The sequence below is a fragment of the Nyctibius grandis genome, chromosome Z, assembly GCF_013368605.1.
Source record: "Nyctibius grandis isolate bNycGra1 chromosome Z, bNycGra1.pri, whole genome shotgun sequence".
Taxonomy (NCBI): Eukaryota; Metazoa; Chordata; class Aves; order Nyctibiiformes; family Nyctibiidae; genus Nyctibius; species Nyctibius grandis.
Genome location: NC_090695.1, coordinates 46,965,087 through 46,985,114, shown reverse-complemented (window position 1 = coordinate 46,985,114; position 20,028 = coordinate 46,965,087). Strand labels below are relative to the sequence as shown.

At 41.3% G+C, this 20,028-nt stretch overlaps 1 protein-coding gene across 2 annotated transcripts in view; it reads right to left on the bottom strand.

Moving 5' to 3' along the window:
• Positions 1-20,028, bottom strand: part of NTRK2 (neurotrophic receptor tyrosine kinase 2) — a 212,837-nt gene that overhangs the window by 20,147 nt on the left and 172,662 nt on the right. For both annotated transcript variants that reach the window (XM_068422140.1, XM_068422141.1), the window contains one exon: positions 18,223-18,457. In XM_068422140.1, the coding sequence (XP_068278241.1) occupies positions 18,223-18,457 (235 nt within the window). The remainder of the gene's footprint in view (positions 1-18,222; positions 18,458-20,028) is intronic.

The following is a 20,028-nucleotide window of genomic DNA, read 5'->3' as shown; positions in this document are numbered from 1 at the left end:
TCAAGACATTAAGCATCATCAGCACAGGCACTAACAACACAGCAGAGGGCATAATTCTGCCACGTTACACAGCCATGGGCCCCTCACATGCCTTTAGTGATGTGTGCAGTTCTGGTCTCCACAGCTCAAGGAGACTGGAATGTAATTGGAGAGGCACAGAAAAGGAGAACTACAATGCTTAAATTGAGGCTTACAAAATTATTAATGTGATGGATAAAGTGAGGTCAATCAGCAACAACTGCAGAACTGTTATTAGCAAAGTTGGGAATACTGTAACAAGAGGACACTCAATGAAATTAGTAGGAGATAAGTTCAGAACAGAGAACAGTAAGTATTTTTTTACATAATGGGTATTAAACTTCTGGAACTTGCTGCCACAGTTATGAAGGTAGACAGTATCAGTAGGTGCAAACCACGATTAGACAAATTCATGAACAACTGGTTCATAAACAGATACTAATGGGAACTGGCAGGAATGTACCCTAACATCCCTCACCCAGATTATAGATTCTGGAACAGAATAAGAAAACTCCCACAAAAAATGGCCAGAGATAGGGTAGATAGCTTACAAGCAAATGTAACTTACAGTTAAGAACCGGCTGAGTCATTTCTTAGAAAGGCTGGAGAGTCACATGCGTATTGAGCTTGCTTGGGCAGGTCAGGACAGTCAGGACAGTATATGCCTTGTCAGAGAGAACTAGGCCAGAATGGAGAGCCCCATGTATCTATGAGATGCCTAATTTTGAAGATAGGCCCAGTTTGCACCTCACTTTATTGCTTATTGTCATGTACCATATGCATTTCACATCACGAGGACTGGGTTAAACCTCCCATTTGGTAGGGAAACGAAAAATCTCCCTTGCATGTTGAATTAAAATGTAAAGAAATGTTAGAAGATCTTTGGCATTTTACAAGTCCTGGGGAGCTGGCTTTCTGAGCAGGCAAACATGCTTATGGGTGGTGGATAAAGGCAGAAGCATTTGTGAATGTACTTCATCAGCGCAACTGATCACATGTTTACATCTGTATTATTGCTGTATAAATATTTTTTATACACATATATGATATATAAGGGGTTTTTTTTGTTCTGGAGTGAAAGATTCCAGTGCCACTAGCAATCTAAATATGCATTATGGAAAACATTATTAATTACAGGATCTAATAATGTTTTCCCACAGAACCTCTGTGTTGCCGTTTAAGGCTGGGCAGGCTGTTAAGCGGACAACAGACACTCTCTATTAACCCTTTCCTTTCCCAGAGGGGAAAAGGAAAAGAGAAAAGGGAGAGACTTACGGGTTGGAAAGTTAAAACAGTTTTAATATACAATAACAATGAAAAGAGTATAATAAACAACGAACTATATACAAAAACACCACTGAGCTCCCTGTGACGACGACCACATCACTGTGGATGCTGCAGGGCAGGTGCTGGGCAGTCCCGGAGCACACGCAGCAGCAGCAGGAACCGGGTTCAGGAGCGAGGGCAGGAGCGCGGGCAGGGTCCTCCCAGGATGGTGGCCATAGCGGAAGAGAGCACGACCCTCATGGTCCCCCAGCTTTTCACTATGTCATGTGGGTGGGATGGAATACCCCGTTGGTCAGGTTTGGGTCACCTGTCCTGCCTGCTCCTCCCTGCAGGTGTGACACTTTTACGGTCCTTTCCTTTGTGGGACAAAGAGACCCAACAGGGACCCTAGTTTCCATGGCCACAAGCATGTGTAGTCAACTTCAGAAAGTAGTCACTTAAAAGAAACTTAACTGAAAAGTCTGTCCCAGTCCAAACCAGCACACTGTGTTTAATTCTGTACATTTGCTAGACTGTGCTCAGACAGGGAACCGTTAAATATTTCTTCTTAATCTCATCACTCAGTGTGTTGCCACCTGCCTAACTCCTTCCACATCTAACTTTATGCAAGCATAACAGTTCCCCTCAATGTGTCAGCAAAGGGATTTGACCACGGAAGGTTCAAATTGCAACAGAGACACCTGATTCTTCATCTACTGGACTAACTACCCTGTCTCTGAACTACTATACTAAAAGAACGTAGAATGGGTCAGGACTGGGACCAAGCGTTGGCATAGTGGTTACAGCAAACCTGTTGCCTCTTTGCTGACTTTCAGAAGAACAGATGCTCATCCCACTTATGAGATGCCCAGGAGGAGGGTACACTGCCTTGGTAGGAATACAATGGGAGAGCTGTGCCAGGAGGGAACATAGCCCGTGTTTCTCCAGATACTGATGTGGCAGTCAAGCCCTTCTCAGCAGGGTTCTGGGAGCGGCTTGGGCAGTCAGGCAAGCCCAACCTTAGAGCAATGCAGTGGAAAAAGACCATGAGTACCTTTTATGTTGGGAAATATTGAGCAACCCACACCCATGAAAACAACACCAATGTACAGATTTGGGTATGCAGAGTCCCCTGCTCTTTCATGCACATGAAAGAACCAATTTTAGCATTTACACATCAAAACCCATTGAAACCAAATGAGTATCTGTGTCTTTTAATTTCAGGACCTTAGTCTGACACACTGGAAACTGTAATGATCAGCTTTCTTCTAGCAGAAGAAAGCTTTGAGGTGAAGGGCTGGAAATTGCAAGTTATGAGTTGAATGCCAGAATAATTCTGGAAGGACAAGTAAACTTCTTGTTTTGTTTGTGTTTTATGGGGATGGGGGATTTGCTATTCAGAGGGTAGTAATCTTGAAATAACTGCCTGGTAATAACTATAATAATTTAACCTGCCTGTCCCCAGAAGTCTCCAGACTCCTTTTAAATTCTGAGTAGTTGCTCTGTAAAAGGCAGAGGATCATCCTATATAATTAAAATTACAGCTGCAGAGAGATACTCTTTGGGATTTCAATGTGGAGCAAAAGTTCCACTGCCACCCTGGGACTTGTGTTTCCTGCTACTCAAGGCTCCAAATGCTTGCAATGAAGAGCAAGACCAGAACAATGCACCCAGATACCTGCTGGAAATCAAGCAACTGATCTTGATGCTGTTCAACCTGGTCCCAGCTTCAGCAACAGAAGAAAGAATGAACCATTAAGGGAACTTTAAGGCAACTTCCATTGGTCCCTTTCTAACAGAATATTCTTTTTTTCTAGGTGTTGTAGGGAAAGGTGGAGTGAGACAAAAATACCATTCACCTTTTGAGAATAACAGGCATAGGTTTGCTTTATTGCATCTTCTGCTATTATATCAGACAGGAAAATTAGCCTTTGTCCATTTCCCCATCTCCATCATGCAAGGCTCAGGAAGACTGCCATATGAGTGTCTTGTTTGTCATATTAGTGTTGGACTGCTGCTCCCTTCATCATCATATTGGGGATTTCGAGCACTTGAACAGAACTCCAGAAGCTGAAAGCTCTAGACAGAGGCTAAGATTGTAATGGCTTCACGCTTTCTATGAAAGAAGTTTGGAGCAGGGCATATAACATGCAATAATGAATGTGATGAATCTGCTGTATGTTAACACCCCAACCTGTCATAATCCAGCATGGAAGCCCCTGTGCTCTTACCACTTTGCATGCGAAGCTGTAGCTTTTTGACCTAAGGGGTAACTTCCACCTTGCCGAACCAGCAAGGGTCATCATAAACCTTGTCACAAACAGAAGCCACTCATGTTTTTGAGATGGGCATGGGCTGAAAAGATAAGTTCAAATTGTCACCCTTCTGGAAAAAAATGAACATGTGAAGAAAATAGAAGGGAGATATGGATGGAGCAGAAGAGCTATGTGCATTTTTTCATCCCTTAAAATCTTCTGAATTTACCTAATAACAAATGAAGGACACTGGGTAACAACAAGGTCAAAGCAATATTAGCTCTGCCTATGGTCAAACAGAAGCATCTGTAAAACTAGAACCCAACCTGCCTGGAATGTGGAGGGTTAAAAGTCTAACTAAACCTAATCAAAGTCAAGGGAGGGGAGACTGCATTCAGAATTAAAGAACAGATTTTCCTGAAGTCACAGAGAGGATACAAAGTCAGGCCTGATTTTCTGGTGTGTGTGGTTTTGCAAGCAGTGAGAGAAGCTAAGAAGTTACAAGAAAGAGTTGCAGAGCTACTGGCAAGTATTTTCATAAAGAAGAAATAATTTATCTTCGAAACTTTTCCCTTGCCATGAAAAACCAGCCACTTCAAGCTGTCTTTCACAAATGCTAGTAATGCTGCTTTGAATATTCTGTGCAACTAAAGATGGAGTGAACTGATACAGACAAAATGAAGTGCCTATTCAAACTGCTACTCATGTTGACACTCTACCAAATCAAATACTTGTGACACAATCAGTAGTTTTGGATCTTTACGTGCTTCAAGGTACCAGCTAAGAATTGTGAGGGGCATGCTAAGTTCTCTGGTCTTCTTGCATCCTACTACATAGTTCGCCTACATCACATCAGTCCCCTAATAAATTGCACAGTACCACTGTAAAATGAGACAGTTTTCTTCCCACTTCACAGGCTGTCGAAGAACCTAATTCCTTTCATGGTTAGAAACCTTTTTCTAGACTCTTGCTTAAATTTTTTCATGGCCAGCTTGTACTCATTTGTTCTTATGCAAACATTGTCCTTAATTTAAATAGTATTTTTCCTTCCCTGATGTTTATTTACTCTTCTGATTCACTCATATAACACAGTTCTCTCAGACTCTCCTTCAACAAAGACTTTAAGCAGAAATGCCCTGGTACTGTAGTTCGGTTTGGAGAAGTATTATGTCCTCCCCACAACCAGGGGAAAAAAAGTTTGTTTTTCAGCTGGATTGTTTCACCAATACAGTTTGTTCAGTGGCTGCAGAAACACTTGTGCTGGTGCAGAAAAGCAGGTGATGCAGGAATTAGCTGTTGAGATCAGCAGGAGCGCAGGACCTTCTCTTTGGGCAGCAGGGCTGGCCTACACTGCTTAAAGAGTTCACTGAACTCTTTGTCTCCTGTCATAAAATAGGCTGTCCACGTCCCACGTTGTTCGAGCATCTCTTTTCTATGCCTGTTCCACTTTTAGCCTTCATGTTCTCAGTCCCATCAGCCACTTTGCCTGTATCTTCACATTCATCACCATCCTTTCAAGACCTGATGTTAAAAATTAATTTTGCTTCCAGGCCAAACTAACACTCCTTCCCACATCATCATGTCTGTAGTGGTGACACTGTCCTCCTCAGTCTCTTTACATTTAAACAGTCAAGGGACCTTCTCTTGCTTATTTTAATATTCTTTTCAAAGTCAATCTCAAATGCTTTCTGGCATTTTTCACTTTATCCCTGTTTGTCCCTTAGCCTTTCCCTCTTGTGTGTTTTTACTTACTCACAGTGTCCTTTATGAGGTGAAACCATAAACAGTTCTGCAAACTGTGATTCTTCTGTGATTTCCAACTACTTTCTCCACCTTTATTTAAAGAAAATCCACATTTCCCCAATACTTCAGCTGATCCTAACAACTAGTTCCCACCATTTCTCAGAGTTGATGCTCTGAAACAGCAGTAGAAGGACAGTAGGAAGACAGGTACTCCCAAAATTTTGAGGTCACAATTATACCAAAGCCAGGAGTTCTGAGAATCATAGGCAGTTTTTAAATCCATCACTACTCATGAGCTTTACTTACAATAGGAAATTACTCAGCTACAGTTGCAGAGTAATTGCCTACTTTATGTAACCTGAAGGCTAAACAGATACAGATCTATTTCTTTTTTGTTTTCTATTTTTGATGCCTTTTATCTTAAAGAAATCTATTAAGCTCTTCTAAAATACTGCCAGATTAAAAGGAATAACTAGGAAAGAAGCATTATTTACATTTTTTTCTGATTGTGTTAATTAGCATAATGCTGTTTCCCATCTCCCTAATGACATGACTGAGAACACATAAACGCAAGCTACCTTTAAAGCAGCTAGCTTGGACTTTGTGAGTAGCGCAGGCAGAGAAGCGTACAGCCCAGAAAAGGAGCATTCAGCCTGCTTCTGAATAGCTTTGCAGTCTTCATCAGCTCATGTCACAGTTTTAGAGCTAGCGGTGCTTGGAGACTAGACGTACCTTCAGTCTCACGTTGTACAGTGGAGCTGTATCTCTCTGTCAAACTCCTTTGTATTTCCTAGTTTATGCCATTTTAGCTGTGCTTAAAGCTGTATTTAAAGGGCTTCTTACTGCATGTAGTACTGCATAGCCTTCAGTTTCCTCTTTCTCTATTTAGTGTTTTATTCTACTAACTAAAGCTGATCAGGACAGAAAACAATAAGGTTAATATTGCACAATATGTAGGCATATACAAGTTGGCTCAGCTCCAAGCCCACCATTTAGCCCCTCTCCAAACTGCCGTGGAAACATTTGTTGGTCAAAACTGTACGTTCATCCAAGCATGACTGACGTAAAAAATCACGAATGTGTGTGTCTATGCAAACAGGTAGGAGTTGTGTAGGATGGATCTTTTGATCACTTGCAACAGAATTCCCCTCTGCAGAAAATGGCAATATTGGGCCTGTATATCTTAAACAATATATAAGCTTTATTCTGTAGATTCAAGTAGTATCTATCGGCTTTCTGCTGAGGGGCACATTTCACTCACTGTGTATTGGCATTGAGCTTTATTTTAATGTGGTTATGCTTTTCCCACACAAGTACGCAACACTAGATTCTTTTCTCTAAAAAATGGCTGATTGGCATAAGAGACTGATCCTAGAATATGTGAGGGTACTCAAGGAGCATGGAAAGTCACTCAACTGAAAACTGCAAAATTCCCCTTCTCATTGGTGCTTCCAATGTAGAAGACAAGACGAGACGTGCTGCCAAAACCATGACATGAAATATTCAGCTCTATTTTGATCTCTCTTTTTTCTCTGTGTCTTGTTTTGCTAAAGATGATTTAAAACTCTGCTTGCTGAATCCAAAAAACAAACAGCCCATGCATATGACAGGCTGCCAAGAATGCAGGACCCTGCCCTTTGCTTAGCTCGTAAGAAAGAAAAACCTCCTACAAGGATACTGCCAGTCAGCTATGCTGCACTAAATCTCACCATCAGAAAATAACATTGGCAGCATAATCAGCTGCAAAAGGACTGCATGCAGAGCAGTAACTTGCAAAGAGCCGAGCCTATCAGTTACCCTTTCAAAGTAACTTGGTGGTGACAGGCATCTGGTAAATCAATCTGGAAAGAATCTGTATTCTCCAGATAACATCACATTTTTATTTTATGCAATTGGGCTGAGGCAATATGAGGAAGGCAGATGACAAAAACATTAGGACAAATGATTTGTAATCGTCATATCTGTCATTCATATTGCCTCTTTTTTTTTTTTTCACCTTTATACTGGCAGTGAAACAATTGCAACACTGATGTGTTATCAAAGAATATCTGGCAATATATTTAATGAACAGTTCTTTATCTTCCTAAAATTCTATCACCAAAAAAAGAAAATGAAGAAATGAAAAAGAAAAAATAAAAAAGAAAAAGCTTTGCCCTTATAAGGATTCTCCCTTTCTATGTACACCATTAAATCTAGATTTATAGAGACACCTTTCAGGTCATAAAATAATTTGAAGGACTCCCTTCACACACACACCTTGGAATGGACTAAATGATGTTATAAAACAATCTCCTAAGGGAGGCTCAGACTGCATCACATTTTACCTATCAGTTGAAAAAAACCCCAACTTACATTTCCAGCAAAACATTTGTTTGCTTCATGGTGTGGCATGCAAGGATTGGACCATAGGCTGATCAGATTTTTTTCACCCTTTAGATACAGCAGTGAACACAGAAATGAAAACAGATGTAAAGCCATTGAAATTAGCAATTAATAAGGATAAAGGTAAAAATTCTGTCCCCAGTGACATCAATGCCAGTTTGCTCATTGGTCTGGAAGCTAGACAAGTTTTCATTCTTTGAATATGTACCGATGTCTTTCTGTCTTCTCTAAAAATTGTATAGGCTACAAAACTAACTGCTTAGGTCATATTCATTTTCAACAGGGAGAGAAAAAAACAGTATTCTGTGCTTTAAAGTACCATAATCTCAAGGTTCCTTTATCTCTAAATGACTTTTAATCTATTCTGTTTTCACTATGTACTCCTTTATTACATAGGCTCACTATTTTTTGTAGATGTAGATTTGCAGCCTTTTATGCTATTATCAAACATCTTGCACGATAGCTCTTCCTTGAAGTCCTGGCGTCTAAGCATGTGATTATGTGAATAATTGAAATGACACTCATTTTAAAACGTTCACTTCCAGGACTCACAGTTGTGGAGAAAAGCTGGAACACAGCGACGTGGAACAGAGGACTGAAGTAGGGTTTGAAGAGCCCCAAGTATCACAGGTGACTATCATTTAAGCTTCTTCAAAAGTGTACCCATCTCTACCTTGAAAGTAGTTGGGCTTCTTTGTGCTCTGCGTTGCTCTCACTGAAAGGGCTTTTCCAGACTTACTTCTTTCTTACACTTACAAAATTCTCACTTACACTCTGAATCATGTCAGTGAATACGCATTTGCTTCTGAGACAGTAATGACCTTTCGCCTGAATAGCTCTTTGGCCTCCTGATGATACACATCTTGCCCCATTATATTTCTTGCTCACAATTCTTGCCCTTAGCAAAAGGGTCCAGGAAGGAAAAGACACTTACAGAATCCAGCATTTGTTTGCTTGTTTAAGTGTAAGAATTTAAGCTGTTCTTCTGAGTTGGTGGGTAGGGAAGTGATTAATTATTTCTTTTAATAATGAGAGTTAGCAATGTTGTAGCATTCCTGGTGTGGAAAAAAATGGCAGCACATGTATTTTCTGTAATGTTGCTGAAAATAGTTTGGTCTCATCTATATCAGCAAGGATACAGATTCTTGAAAATCCTTGCTGACCATTCATCAGTTGCTTCCCTAACCTGTAAAAAAAAAATGCATATTTAGGAAAACTGCCTAGCAACTGCTTTCCTTATTGCAAGGAGAGAGGCCATTTGCACAAGAAAACCTTCCAGCTAGAAGCCTGCAAAGACTCTCCTGGGAGCTGATTCTGTGGCCAGTACTCAAAGGAGAACCCCTGTTTAGTCCTGCTCCCTCTGGGTGGCCTTTCTGTGCTGTCCTCACCATCACCAGGGGCAGTGATGCAGTTGCACAAGATGCACCAGTGCTCTGCAGCAGGCAGGAGCTGCCGCTCCAGTTTCTGACTCTGCTCACAGTGCTTCCAGAGATCTTTTTCTCATTTTGTTCTCACATCTTCTTTTCCTCACACTGTGCGCCATCACACATCACAAAGTCAACAGCTTCAGCTGCTAACCTTTGGAGTTCTGTCGTTTGCTTTGCAGATTTCCTGCCAAAAGTGACAATCTGTAGCACTACAGTACAGTATCTCTCTCTCCAGATATTTACACGTAGTTCTTCCCCACAATTACTAAATGGCATTAATGGTCTGCACAAAGACCTGGCCCAGGAAGAAATACTACAAAAATCACTTCATCATTTCTCTTGCCATACTATGCTTGGCCTCTAGAAAATGTTGCCTGTAAACTTTCCACTTTCTAAAGCCCTGGACAAAATATTGGCCCTACTAAAGTCAACGGAAAAAGCCTCCACCAACATTCCAACCACAATCCAGCAAACTGTGAACAGGGCTGGGATTGAGGACATGGTCCTTTTGTGTGCTAAACATCTAAACAGCAGTCAAATCATTTCAGCACCTGCAAAAATGGCTTTGTAGGGCTGTGCTGTTACTTAATGGAATGAGCCGATTTCAATCAGAGTTCTGCAAGCTCTCCAAATTGCAATTCGTAAAGTTAATTTCAATGTGTGAATCATTGCTTTCCTGCAATTTACATCCATATGTGTGGTTATTTTTGAGAATGATTCAGTTTTGTATATATAATTTTAAAAAGACTTTTAAAGTTAATGAACATCTGTGCTAAGAGCCCCTCAACAGAAAAGCCTGTGTCAGCCACCAGTGATGCTGACTGTGTAGACTTCCTGCTATTCTATAGGCGTGCATATGGATCCTAAGGCTCTTACGGACTGCATACAGGAGGAGTAACCCTGCTGAAAACCACACCACTAAAATGCGTTAAAAATGGGGTAGGAAACCCAAAATTTCCATCCATTTGAAAACTGTAATATCTGTTTTATAACCAAAATGGGATCAAACAGTAAATTTCCAAAGCCTTTAACAGAAGTAAAGAGAGGGAAATTTCCATTTGAAAATTTCCAAACACTTTGATTAAGTTTTTGATTGACATACATTCAGAGCTTTTAGCTATAGTGTGGTTCAGCAGGATTTCTGCATTTCCTGGCATATGTTTCTAGGTGCTGCTTCCTAGATGAACTTATTTTCTCAAGATGAACCTATTTCTTGACATCCTGCATGAGAACCACGCTGGGGTAAATCTAGTGAGGGTGGATTTACAAAGGAATAAGAAGACACACAAATTCAATGGGTAATCAAGTAACTGGTCACGGAAGCAAGGTCACTCTGCTCTAGTTTGTCTTTTAATCAGCTCCATTTTTCAATCCAGTGATAATGTTTTTCTGTTTCTTCCCTCTCTATACTCTTTGATCTCACAGACTGAAGGAGAATGTGCTCCAGAAGACGTGGAGCTGGCTTCCCACTTGCACATTTCATGTGAGAGGGGGCTTAAATCTGGCAAAACAAAGTATGTCACAACCTCGCAGTTAAAAATCTAATTTTCTGTATTACCATCTTGTCATTAGCCCTGTAAGATGGAGTTTAGTAAGAACTTACTGTTAAATGCAGCCCACTACACATGCTGGACATCTGATGTTCCTTCTCCTAGAACTAATATGGAAAACTTTCTTGGACTCCCCTCTCAGGATCTATGTCAGTGAAAACAGACGGAAAGAGAACTATAAGTAAGACCAATGATCCTGGTGTGAAGATGATGAGAAAACTTCACTTGGGAAGTGACTACATCTATAAACATCCTAAAAAAGCTGGAACTGTACTTGCTTGAGACAAAGCTGAATTTGGCCTCTCTCTGTAGAACTGAGCAGGTTAGAAAACTGCAATTCCAGACAAAATACTAGCAGTCAGGGACATGTAAGTAACAGCTGGGGAATGAGCAGGCTTCCTGCACACAACAGAATACACTCTGGCATGGGCAAGTAGTAACAGGCATCAAGCCATACTGCTACTCCTTTATCATCAGGATAATGCCATGTCCTGATGCATAGGTTTCTAAATGCTGACATGGTGGTGACCTTTAGGAAGCTCCTAAAAGCCCTCTAAAATCATTACACCTAATTCTGCTTGCGATTATGTTACTTGAAGTTCAGAGTTACTGCACTGACTTCAAGGCAGCTAGTGTGGATTTACATCTCTCTAGCTGGCCCATTTTTTCCTGTATTGTTTCCAGTTCCATGAAATCATCTGTGCACGTCCTCCAGGGCTGCTGGAACCCTCTGTCCTCCCAGCACTACACATGATGCAATGAGCCTCTGACGGAGGAGGAGAGCCGAGTAGTCCATGTAGGGAAGCAGATAATTCCTTTTGAGCAATGGATGCAAAAATAGCAGCTAATAAAAAGCCTTCAAACTGTGCCTTCAAACTGTGACAATTCAATACACACACCTACGAGGATGCCTTGACAAGCTGCTTGACTTCTCAGTAACTCTTTCTTATTTTCTTTAGTGTGGCCTCCTCCAAACTCCCACACACAGGTATTCATCTCTGTAGAGACAGCTGAGACCTGCAGGTGTTTGCTGCTATTGCCCTTTCAGAATAGACAGACACTTGTTCCTCACTGTAAACATTTGTATCATGGTGCTTGCCTGGCTAGTTACAGCCCAAATAATGAGAAACCAGACTTTTCTTTTTTTAGCCCCTTGCTGTCATGCATTAATTCTCTTTGCAAACAGGCATTTGGTACTGGAAATAGCTTAAGCAATATCACTCTCTGGTGATTATTTTACTAGCACTATCTTGTAGCAAATGTTTCGTACAGTCACCAGAACAGTGTATTATGCAGTTGCCAGAAATACAGCACTCTACAATATTAGGCTCACACATGAAGGAAGGACTATGCCTAGCAGGCAAGGTGCTCTTTGCCATTTCACTACTCTAATACTAATGTTATTTCACTGCCTTCAAACTGCTACTCTGGCTTTGCTAAGCAACAGCGGAGATCAGAATCGGGACTGTTTGCTGAGGACTATAATACTCCCAAGTGTCAAAACAGTTTCTCAAAATGGTTTTTGACCTTTTTATGTAGAGAGAAGGTCTGAAAACTGTGTATTTTTAAAATTGGCCTGGAATAGCGAATTGTGTAATCCTTAGTTTTTCTGGAAGTCTTCCTGGGAGGCTAAGAAGTGTAATAACTTCTCACGTCTTAAATGAAAGCTCATGGGAACACTGTGTTTTAAAAAGACATCCTTTCCCAAAATACTCACTTAACGTTAACATTCAATAGAAGTGATCAAGAAACAAAACATTAAGAAACAAAGCCACAAAAATCTAGGAAACTTCCTTACAAATCTTTCTCACTCCCTCAGCTGTTTACTTTTTCGTACCATGATTCTGTTTCTTTAGTTCTTTACTTACCACCAAATTAGAAAAGTCCTGAATTTTATTTTTTAAAAAAAGCAGCCCCCAAACAAGCTAAAAATAAAGGAGAGACAACAGTCTTTCTCAACCACTAGAGGTACAAAATGTGCCAATATGAACTGCAAAGTCATTCACTGAGGAATTGAAACAAAAAACTCCAAAAAAAGGGGATGTTCTTCATTGGGAGGGAGTGGAAGATGCGAGTGGCCCAGGGCACTGTTTGACAATACAGTGACTGTGTGCCAATGACATAGGCTATGCGAGTCCAGGATGTACCGTGCAGTATGTTTTCATTAGAGGCTGGGAAGTACCTTTGATCCAAGAACGGGCAAAATCTCATTTAGAAAATACTGCTCACAGTCCTAGTGATGTCTGTACCAGAAAGAGGCACCTAAACTGCTGTTTCGCACACTGAAACTCATGGGAGAAGGCTACTATCAGGAGAAGAAAAATGAAGAACCTTTTGTCCTGACAATGAGCCTTCTTTAACCCTCCATAACAGTCTGGGAGGGGACAGAAGTACTTTTTCTAAATATATGAGACATAAAGGCTAGGAAGGGAGGGGAATAATGCGATCAGGCAGTGTACATTGGTCATGAGTTAATTCAGGTTGCTGATAAAGAAGAAAATTTGCAGCCGTTAGGACAGTGAGGTTGTGGAGCAGCCTTCCCGGGAAATCCCTGGCATCAGGATCCTACTTATTTGCAACATCCACTTTGAGGGAAGGGGCTGTGTGACAGGCCAGGAATGATCCAGGAGTTAGAAATTCAAGCTTCAGAGACACAAGACTGCCGCTATGCAATTTTGTTATATACCTGAGAGACATTCGAGAAGAAGCCTGTCAGCATTTTCCAGGTTGCTCCGTATTCATTTCTTGAACTAAAGTCTTTCTTCAGGACTTGTGTTGGTCACCTACATTTTTGTTTCCCCTCTTGCTGTATGATCTGGCTCTGGGTCATCTTTGGTTCCCACACCGCTCTGAGGCACTGAAGACAGGCGGACAGGGTCAGATGTGTTATGAGGGGTGCCATCAAACCCCAGTAATGCCACAGGCTGGTGCAGCTGGCTTGTGCACTCATAGTGTTACAGTGTTTGATAGATCAGAAGGTAATTCTCACTGAGATAGACTGATGGGGATTGCTGTCACCTCCTGTTGTGTGTCATGTGTGACTGACTTCCTAAGATCTCTCAGGAATTTTTGCCAAACATAATTTCTCTTTAGGGGCTCGGGACACTGTTAATACCCTTGACATCTCCTCTTTTTCCCTGGCAGACTGGAATTTTTATGGGGTTTGGTGCCTTATATAGAATGGGCTAAAGTGTTAATGAGTGTTGGGGTTTTCCACGTGGCTTGAGGAGGTCTGAGGTTCTTGTAGCTCCTCCTACCCTTAACACCTACCATGTGGCTTCCTGCAAGAGTAGAAGGCTTGGGCTCAGTAACCTATGTTGCTTCCTCCAATCCTACATACTATGCTATCTTTCAATAGCAAAACATGGTACAAAATATCCACAAGATTTTAAAGAGAAACCGGGTCACTGGACTTCATGCTGAAACACATCCTCTTGGGTTCTTCTGCCCCATCTGTGCCAGAAATGGAGGAAACTAATTTGTGACTTATGAATCTCTCTGTTCCTTTGGGGCATGTTGAGCCTAAAGAAAGATGGAAACCTCACTATAGCCCCAGTCTTTTGACAGATCCTTGCACAGCAGACGAAAGGAGTCTTTATTTTCTCCACTGTTCCTTGCGCTGTTGCATAAAGGCAAGTAAGTTATACAATAGCTAAATAGGGATTACACAACTGAGCTCCATAAACCTAAATCAGAAACAGAGTCTCTGTCCTGCACTAGACAAATATAAAAATGTGCAAGGGTGAAATTCTGGTCCTAATGAAGCTAATGGCAAAGCTCTTGCCTACTCCGGTGAGATCAGGATTTCTTCCAAAATCTTGGCTCAAGCCTGTAGTTGGCTGACCAGGCTGGATATTTAAAGCATATCCCCGTTAAGTTTTTCCAAGCACTGGGATAAGATGACCTTTTTTTTTTTTTCTTTTAAGCTTTTTGCTTATGGTAAAGAATGCAGAAAAGTATTTGAAGACCAAGTACTGAGCAACCACTTGCAAACCTGAATTGGAAGCCTAAAAAGTGCCTGATATGCTATCTCTGAGTGCAAGAACAAATATTAGCAAAGTAGTTGTTCCCATGCTTCAGTGTCAATACTTTAAGCCACTGAAAGCTGCTGCTGAGTCACACTACTTGAGTGTCAGAGGAAGAGACGGGAAACCCTGAGCTGTGGGGGTTGGGAGTCCAAACAACAAAAACCAGACATCAACAAAACAAATAAAAGGCCCTAATGAACCTGAGTCCTAAGGTCTGCAAGTAAATGACTTTGTGAAATGATCCATGGTGCTACAAGGACTTCAGTGCAGCAGAGTGTCACTGGACCTGTTTGGCACACAGACCACACTAATTACTTGATATTTGTTTTAGTTTGGCCAGGGGTGGACAGCAGTTGCTGGGTAAGAAAAGCCACTGCAGTTTCTTCATGTCTTCGAGCTCATCTGGTCTGACTATTGAAAACTACTGCAGTTACAGTGAATGCTAGCATGTACACCAGTGCTCCCCCCACCCACAACATTCCTGCCTGATCAAAAAGAAAGGAAAAAAGAACAGAGGAGAAAAAGAAAAGCTTGTGCAATCAGGGCCATGCATCACATGTATTCCTAGCCCAAGGATTATTTCTCTCCCCCTCTTCTCTGAAGCATCTCTTAACAACTGAGCTTATTCAATGCAGAATGTCATTATCAATCTAACAGTGAACACGGACCAAGGATCATCCTTTGCTTACAGAAGCAAGTTAGAAATAATAATCTTGGGCAAATCTAACATCCTGACAGGGTGGTAGGATCCCAAAAATCTGATTCCAGTGTATTAATAAACACAAATGCTGAACCATTTCTTGCAGAGATTTTTGGAGCTGTGTAAATCCTTCCAACAAGCATCAGATAAAGCAGTCAAGGTTGGGGAAGAATTGCTTCTATGTATGTGATTAAGCCTGAGCAGTTAAAAAGACTCAGCCTGCTATAAAGAATTAGGTATGGTAGGTCACTGCCATCCCAGTGTCATTGCTGACAGTTTCATCACTTAGGCCTGCCATGGATATAATTCTCCAGGCAACCATCTGGAAAGTCATCACAGCCTTGACTGTTTCATGACCAGCTTCTGACCAGCCCACATATGGCCCAAGTAGGGCAGGCCAAAACCTCACAGGCTCAACTGTAACTTCCAATTTTTAGCACTGTGAAATATGGTGGCATGGCAGGCTGTGGCTCTGCCCTTCCTCTGAACCAGCTAGAAGCCAGCTGGAACATAAGGGCCCAGCTTGTTTTTCTCACTCTGAAGAACAAGCGACTATCCAACTTTAAGTTTCATACCCGTCCATCATACTGCAAGCTTACTCCACCAATGTGGATGAAGCCATGCTACTTTACATCTTCATTCATCCCCTCTGACACTTATCTACCTCTTTCTTCATTCACACTTGTGTCTTTTTACTAACATCTCTCTACACTTAACCTTCCTGCCTTATTCACTCCCTCTCTCATATCCATGATTGCACCCTCTTCACACTACTCCCTCTTTCTTCTCCTCTGTTACACTCTGGACCCCACAGATCCTCCCTTGGCCTCAAAAAAGTGATGCAGAGGGAGAGAAGAAGGAAAGAAGAGAGTGATTCTGTATAAGAGGAAGTGAGAAATGTGGTGTACCCCTTGAGTGAGGTCCCTTGAGAGGCACCCAAGGACTATCTAGGGTACCCAGAATTTCCTTTGGTGAACCCCTGCCTTCTCTGGGTTGTGGGTGTTGTTGTAAATTTGTGCTTCACTGGGTAGAAGCTTTGCTTGAGTGCTCACATGTAAGACTCAAGGATTAAACCCAGAGGTACATGAGCAGGTAAGATGACGCCAGAGTCAGCACACTATCACACACCTGTGCCAGGCCTCAGTCATCCCCAGGAATCCCATATGATTACTTAGCTTCCACCTCTTTTTGTAGGTAGTTTTTCTGAAGCAGGGAGTTACTCATTTTTTCCAAAAATAAGCAGAGCATTTATTGTTCAAAAATGTTGCCTCTGACTGTCAAGGCCTTTGCAAACACTTACTCTTAAGCATGGACATTCATTCTTAAGTGTAATGATGAACATGGTAAACAAACCCAGTCTCACTGAAGCACAGAACAGAGACATGCCTCCAATCCCAACAAGTATTGCTCATACTTCAGATGCAAAATCAAGAAACCCTGGCCTTTGGTGCTCACTGGTGTCCTTGCAAATACAAACAGAGGCAGTGATTACCGTTCTGTATATTCTTCCAAGTTCTGGAGTGCAGTTATACTTGTTTTACATTGACCAAATAACTTCAAGTGCCAAGTTTCCGAAACAACAAAATATAAGAGGAATCTGGCTCATATGCTTACTAAATACTAGGTTTGCCTTTTGAAAGAAAATACAAAGAACAGACAAGACTGTTACTTCTCAGCTGTTAAGTGAAACAACACTCAACAATAATTCTTGTGTGTAGCTTCCTCTGCCCTGTCCATCCTCAGCCAGACATAGAGACAATCGCTTTCTGAGCATACCACAAACACTGGTGCTGAGGTGACACTCTCCTTTATGGACACAGCAGCCCAAATTGGGTGGTAAGGAAGGGACCTTCATTTTATCTATAAGGAATTCACTGGCAACAAGTCATGTGAGAGGCAGATACAGAAAATGTGCTTAAAGATGCTGAATGGCTTATATTACAGGATAAACTCTAGGGTTTATAAACTAACAGCTTGGCCACAGATTGCCTTCTGCAAGCCACAGACACTGGACAGCTTCAGTTCGAATCATGAAATTACAAATGTGGTAGCCAACAGCAAATGCTGTCAACTACATGACTTGTCACATAGTGCAAAGACATCAACAACAGTAATTAATGTACACAGTCCTGTTTATCCTAGAGATCCTAGAAGCCCTTTGCAAACTTCAGAGATGATTTTATGGCAACCGAGCTCGGGGAAAATGGCCTGGGTCAGAATGAACAAGTGCAATGAGCTACTCTTACTCACCACAAAACAACTCTTCAACCATAAGCAGTAGGACTAAAGACCTGGCTTAAGGCAGGGAAAACTTACTGACAGCCTTTCAGGTGCTGAGTATATAACAATTTCTCACCTCGTCTCTTCCTGAGTAAAATAACTGGTCCAGTGCTGCTGTCCAGCACTTACACCTCCTCTAGTAAACTGAAAGATTTTACAATTCCTGAAAGTTAAATTTCCATTTGTCTTAGCAATATATAAGAATATACTTCAATAACTTCAAAGTGTTGGGCCAAATTTGATTACCCACTCTTCCTTTTTATCTGCTGCTGCTTCTTCTTCACTAATGCCAAGGAAACATGCAAAATTTCTGCCAGAGAAAAAGACCTTTCTGTGGTTTATTATTAGAATATAAAGCCAACATACATAAACAATAGGACATGCCAATCTTACTCTGATTAACTCTCTCCAAATTTATCAAAACTTTGTAACTCAAAACCAGGTTCTCCATATGCCTGCCTCTAAATTACCTGACAGACAGATGGTCAAGTGTAAAAGCAGAATCAGTCACAACGATGTGGTAAGATAACTGAACAAGATTTATGTTATTAGCAGTTACAGCAGTTCACTTACCCTATAGTAGTCCGTGCTGTACACATCTCTAGACATCCCAAAATCCCCAATCTTCACTAGTAGGTTCTCACCAACCAGGCAATTGCGGGTAGCAAGATCCCGATGCACAAAGTGCTGTGATGCCAGGTAAACCATACCAGCTGCAATCTGCTGGGCAATGTGAAGCATCTGGGATTGGGTCAGCTCAGCAGGACGGTTGCCTTCTGCCATCAGTACTGCATCTGGTCCATGTGCCCTGCACCAAAACACAAGCTGATTAAGTAACAGCCCGCTTGCAAGCTGCAGAGATGAAAGGCATTAGTGAGCCTAAAACCGCACAACTGACTCGCTCAAATATAATAACAAAAAGGGCTATGAATTCATTGGTGAAATAGGGGAAAATTTGTATTTTGGCTTTTTTAATTTACTGTTTTCCTTCATTGTGCAAAAGACAGGTGGTGAGAAGAACATTACACAACAGGTGATATATTACTCATGGAAATAAGGCACATGCATTCATAATAATACCCCTCTGTCCAAAACCACCACTTTTCTCCTGTTTCGTTCTAGTAATCTTGTCTGGAGAAAGGCTGGCAAATGTAGCTGTTTGGTAACTGAGGAAAACCTTATCACTCTGTAAGAGTGAAAGGCAATGAAGTGGCATGCATAGCATCACTTTTCCTATGACTGGCATTCCTTGATTTCTACAGGGACACAGGCCATTGACCCTTCCATCTTTTCTTAAAGAAGAAAGAGCTAACTTCCTTCTGAGGTGCCATCTGAGAAACAAGGGCACCAATTTTAGATTTACACTTCTAATTTCCTATCCAAATGTAAGCAGGAAACCATTTTTGCTTATTTCATCTCCAAGGCTGAGTCCTGCCTGAGATGGAAATTCTTGACAATAGGAAGAGGACAGAAAATATACACTGTTTGGAACAACTAAACAACTTCAGAAATACAAGCTTTTCAAGACCTATCAAGTCCCTAAGACAAAATAATCAACTGATGAATGAGAAACTTGTATACACTGCAGCAGAAGGAGAGCTGTTTTGCATTTGGAAAGCCCACCAAATTACTGGAACACATGTGCTTCACCCATCTTAACTATGTTAGCTCTGGTGTACATGTGTAACATCCTAGTATCATGAAGATACAGATATAAACATTCCTACACACAACATTTTATAGTAAGCATTACTAGCTAATCCTTATCCAATTAATGAGGTCATCTGGCAATCACTCCTCATTTGATACGCCTTATAATATTCTGAATATACCTTTCCATCCATTCAATTATTCTGGGTTTTCAGAAGCCTTTTTTATTCCATTCCTGCAGACTATTCTTTCTAAGGGACCACCTCTCCTTTTCCCTCCTCAACTTTTTTTTTGAAAAATATTCTAGAACTAATTTTTATTTTCTCTCAAAATTCCTTCCTTCCTATAAAGAGGAGTTTCAGAGAATCACCTTTCTACTCAACAGAGGTGAGGTCTTAATTCATCCCTAAGGGAAGGGCACGGGAGTTTGGAAAAGAGTTGCAAATTAATCAAAACCTGTGAGATCAAATCTGACACTACCTATTAGAATATGATATTAAAATAGCCCCAAGGGAAGAACTTCATGAGCAAAGTGACAGATGTGAGAAAGAAACAAAGGAGGGTGTGTAGCATTGCTAGGACTACATCTGGTACCAGGCAAAGAAGCTCTCTGCCACAGGATACATACAGGCAGCCATTCAACTGGTCTGGGTTGCGGGGGGAATAAACGGAAGGATATGAAATCTCCAACCACGACTCACAGGCAAATTCCTATTGAAAAGCACTGTA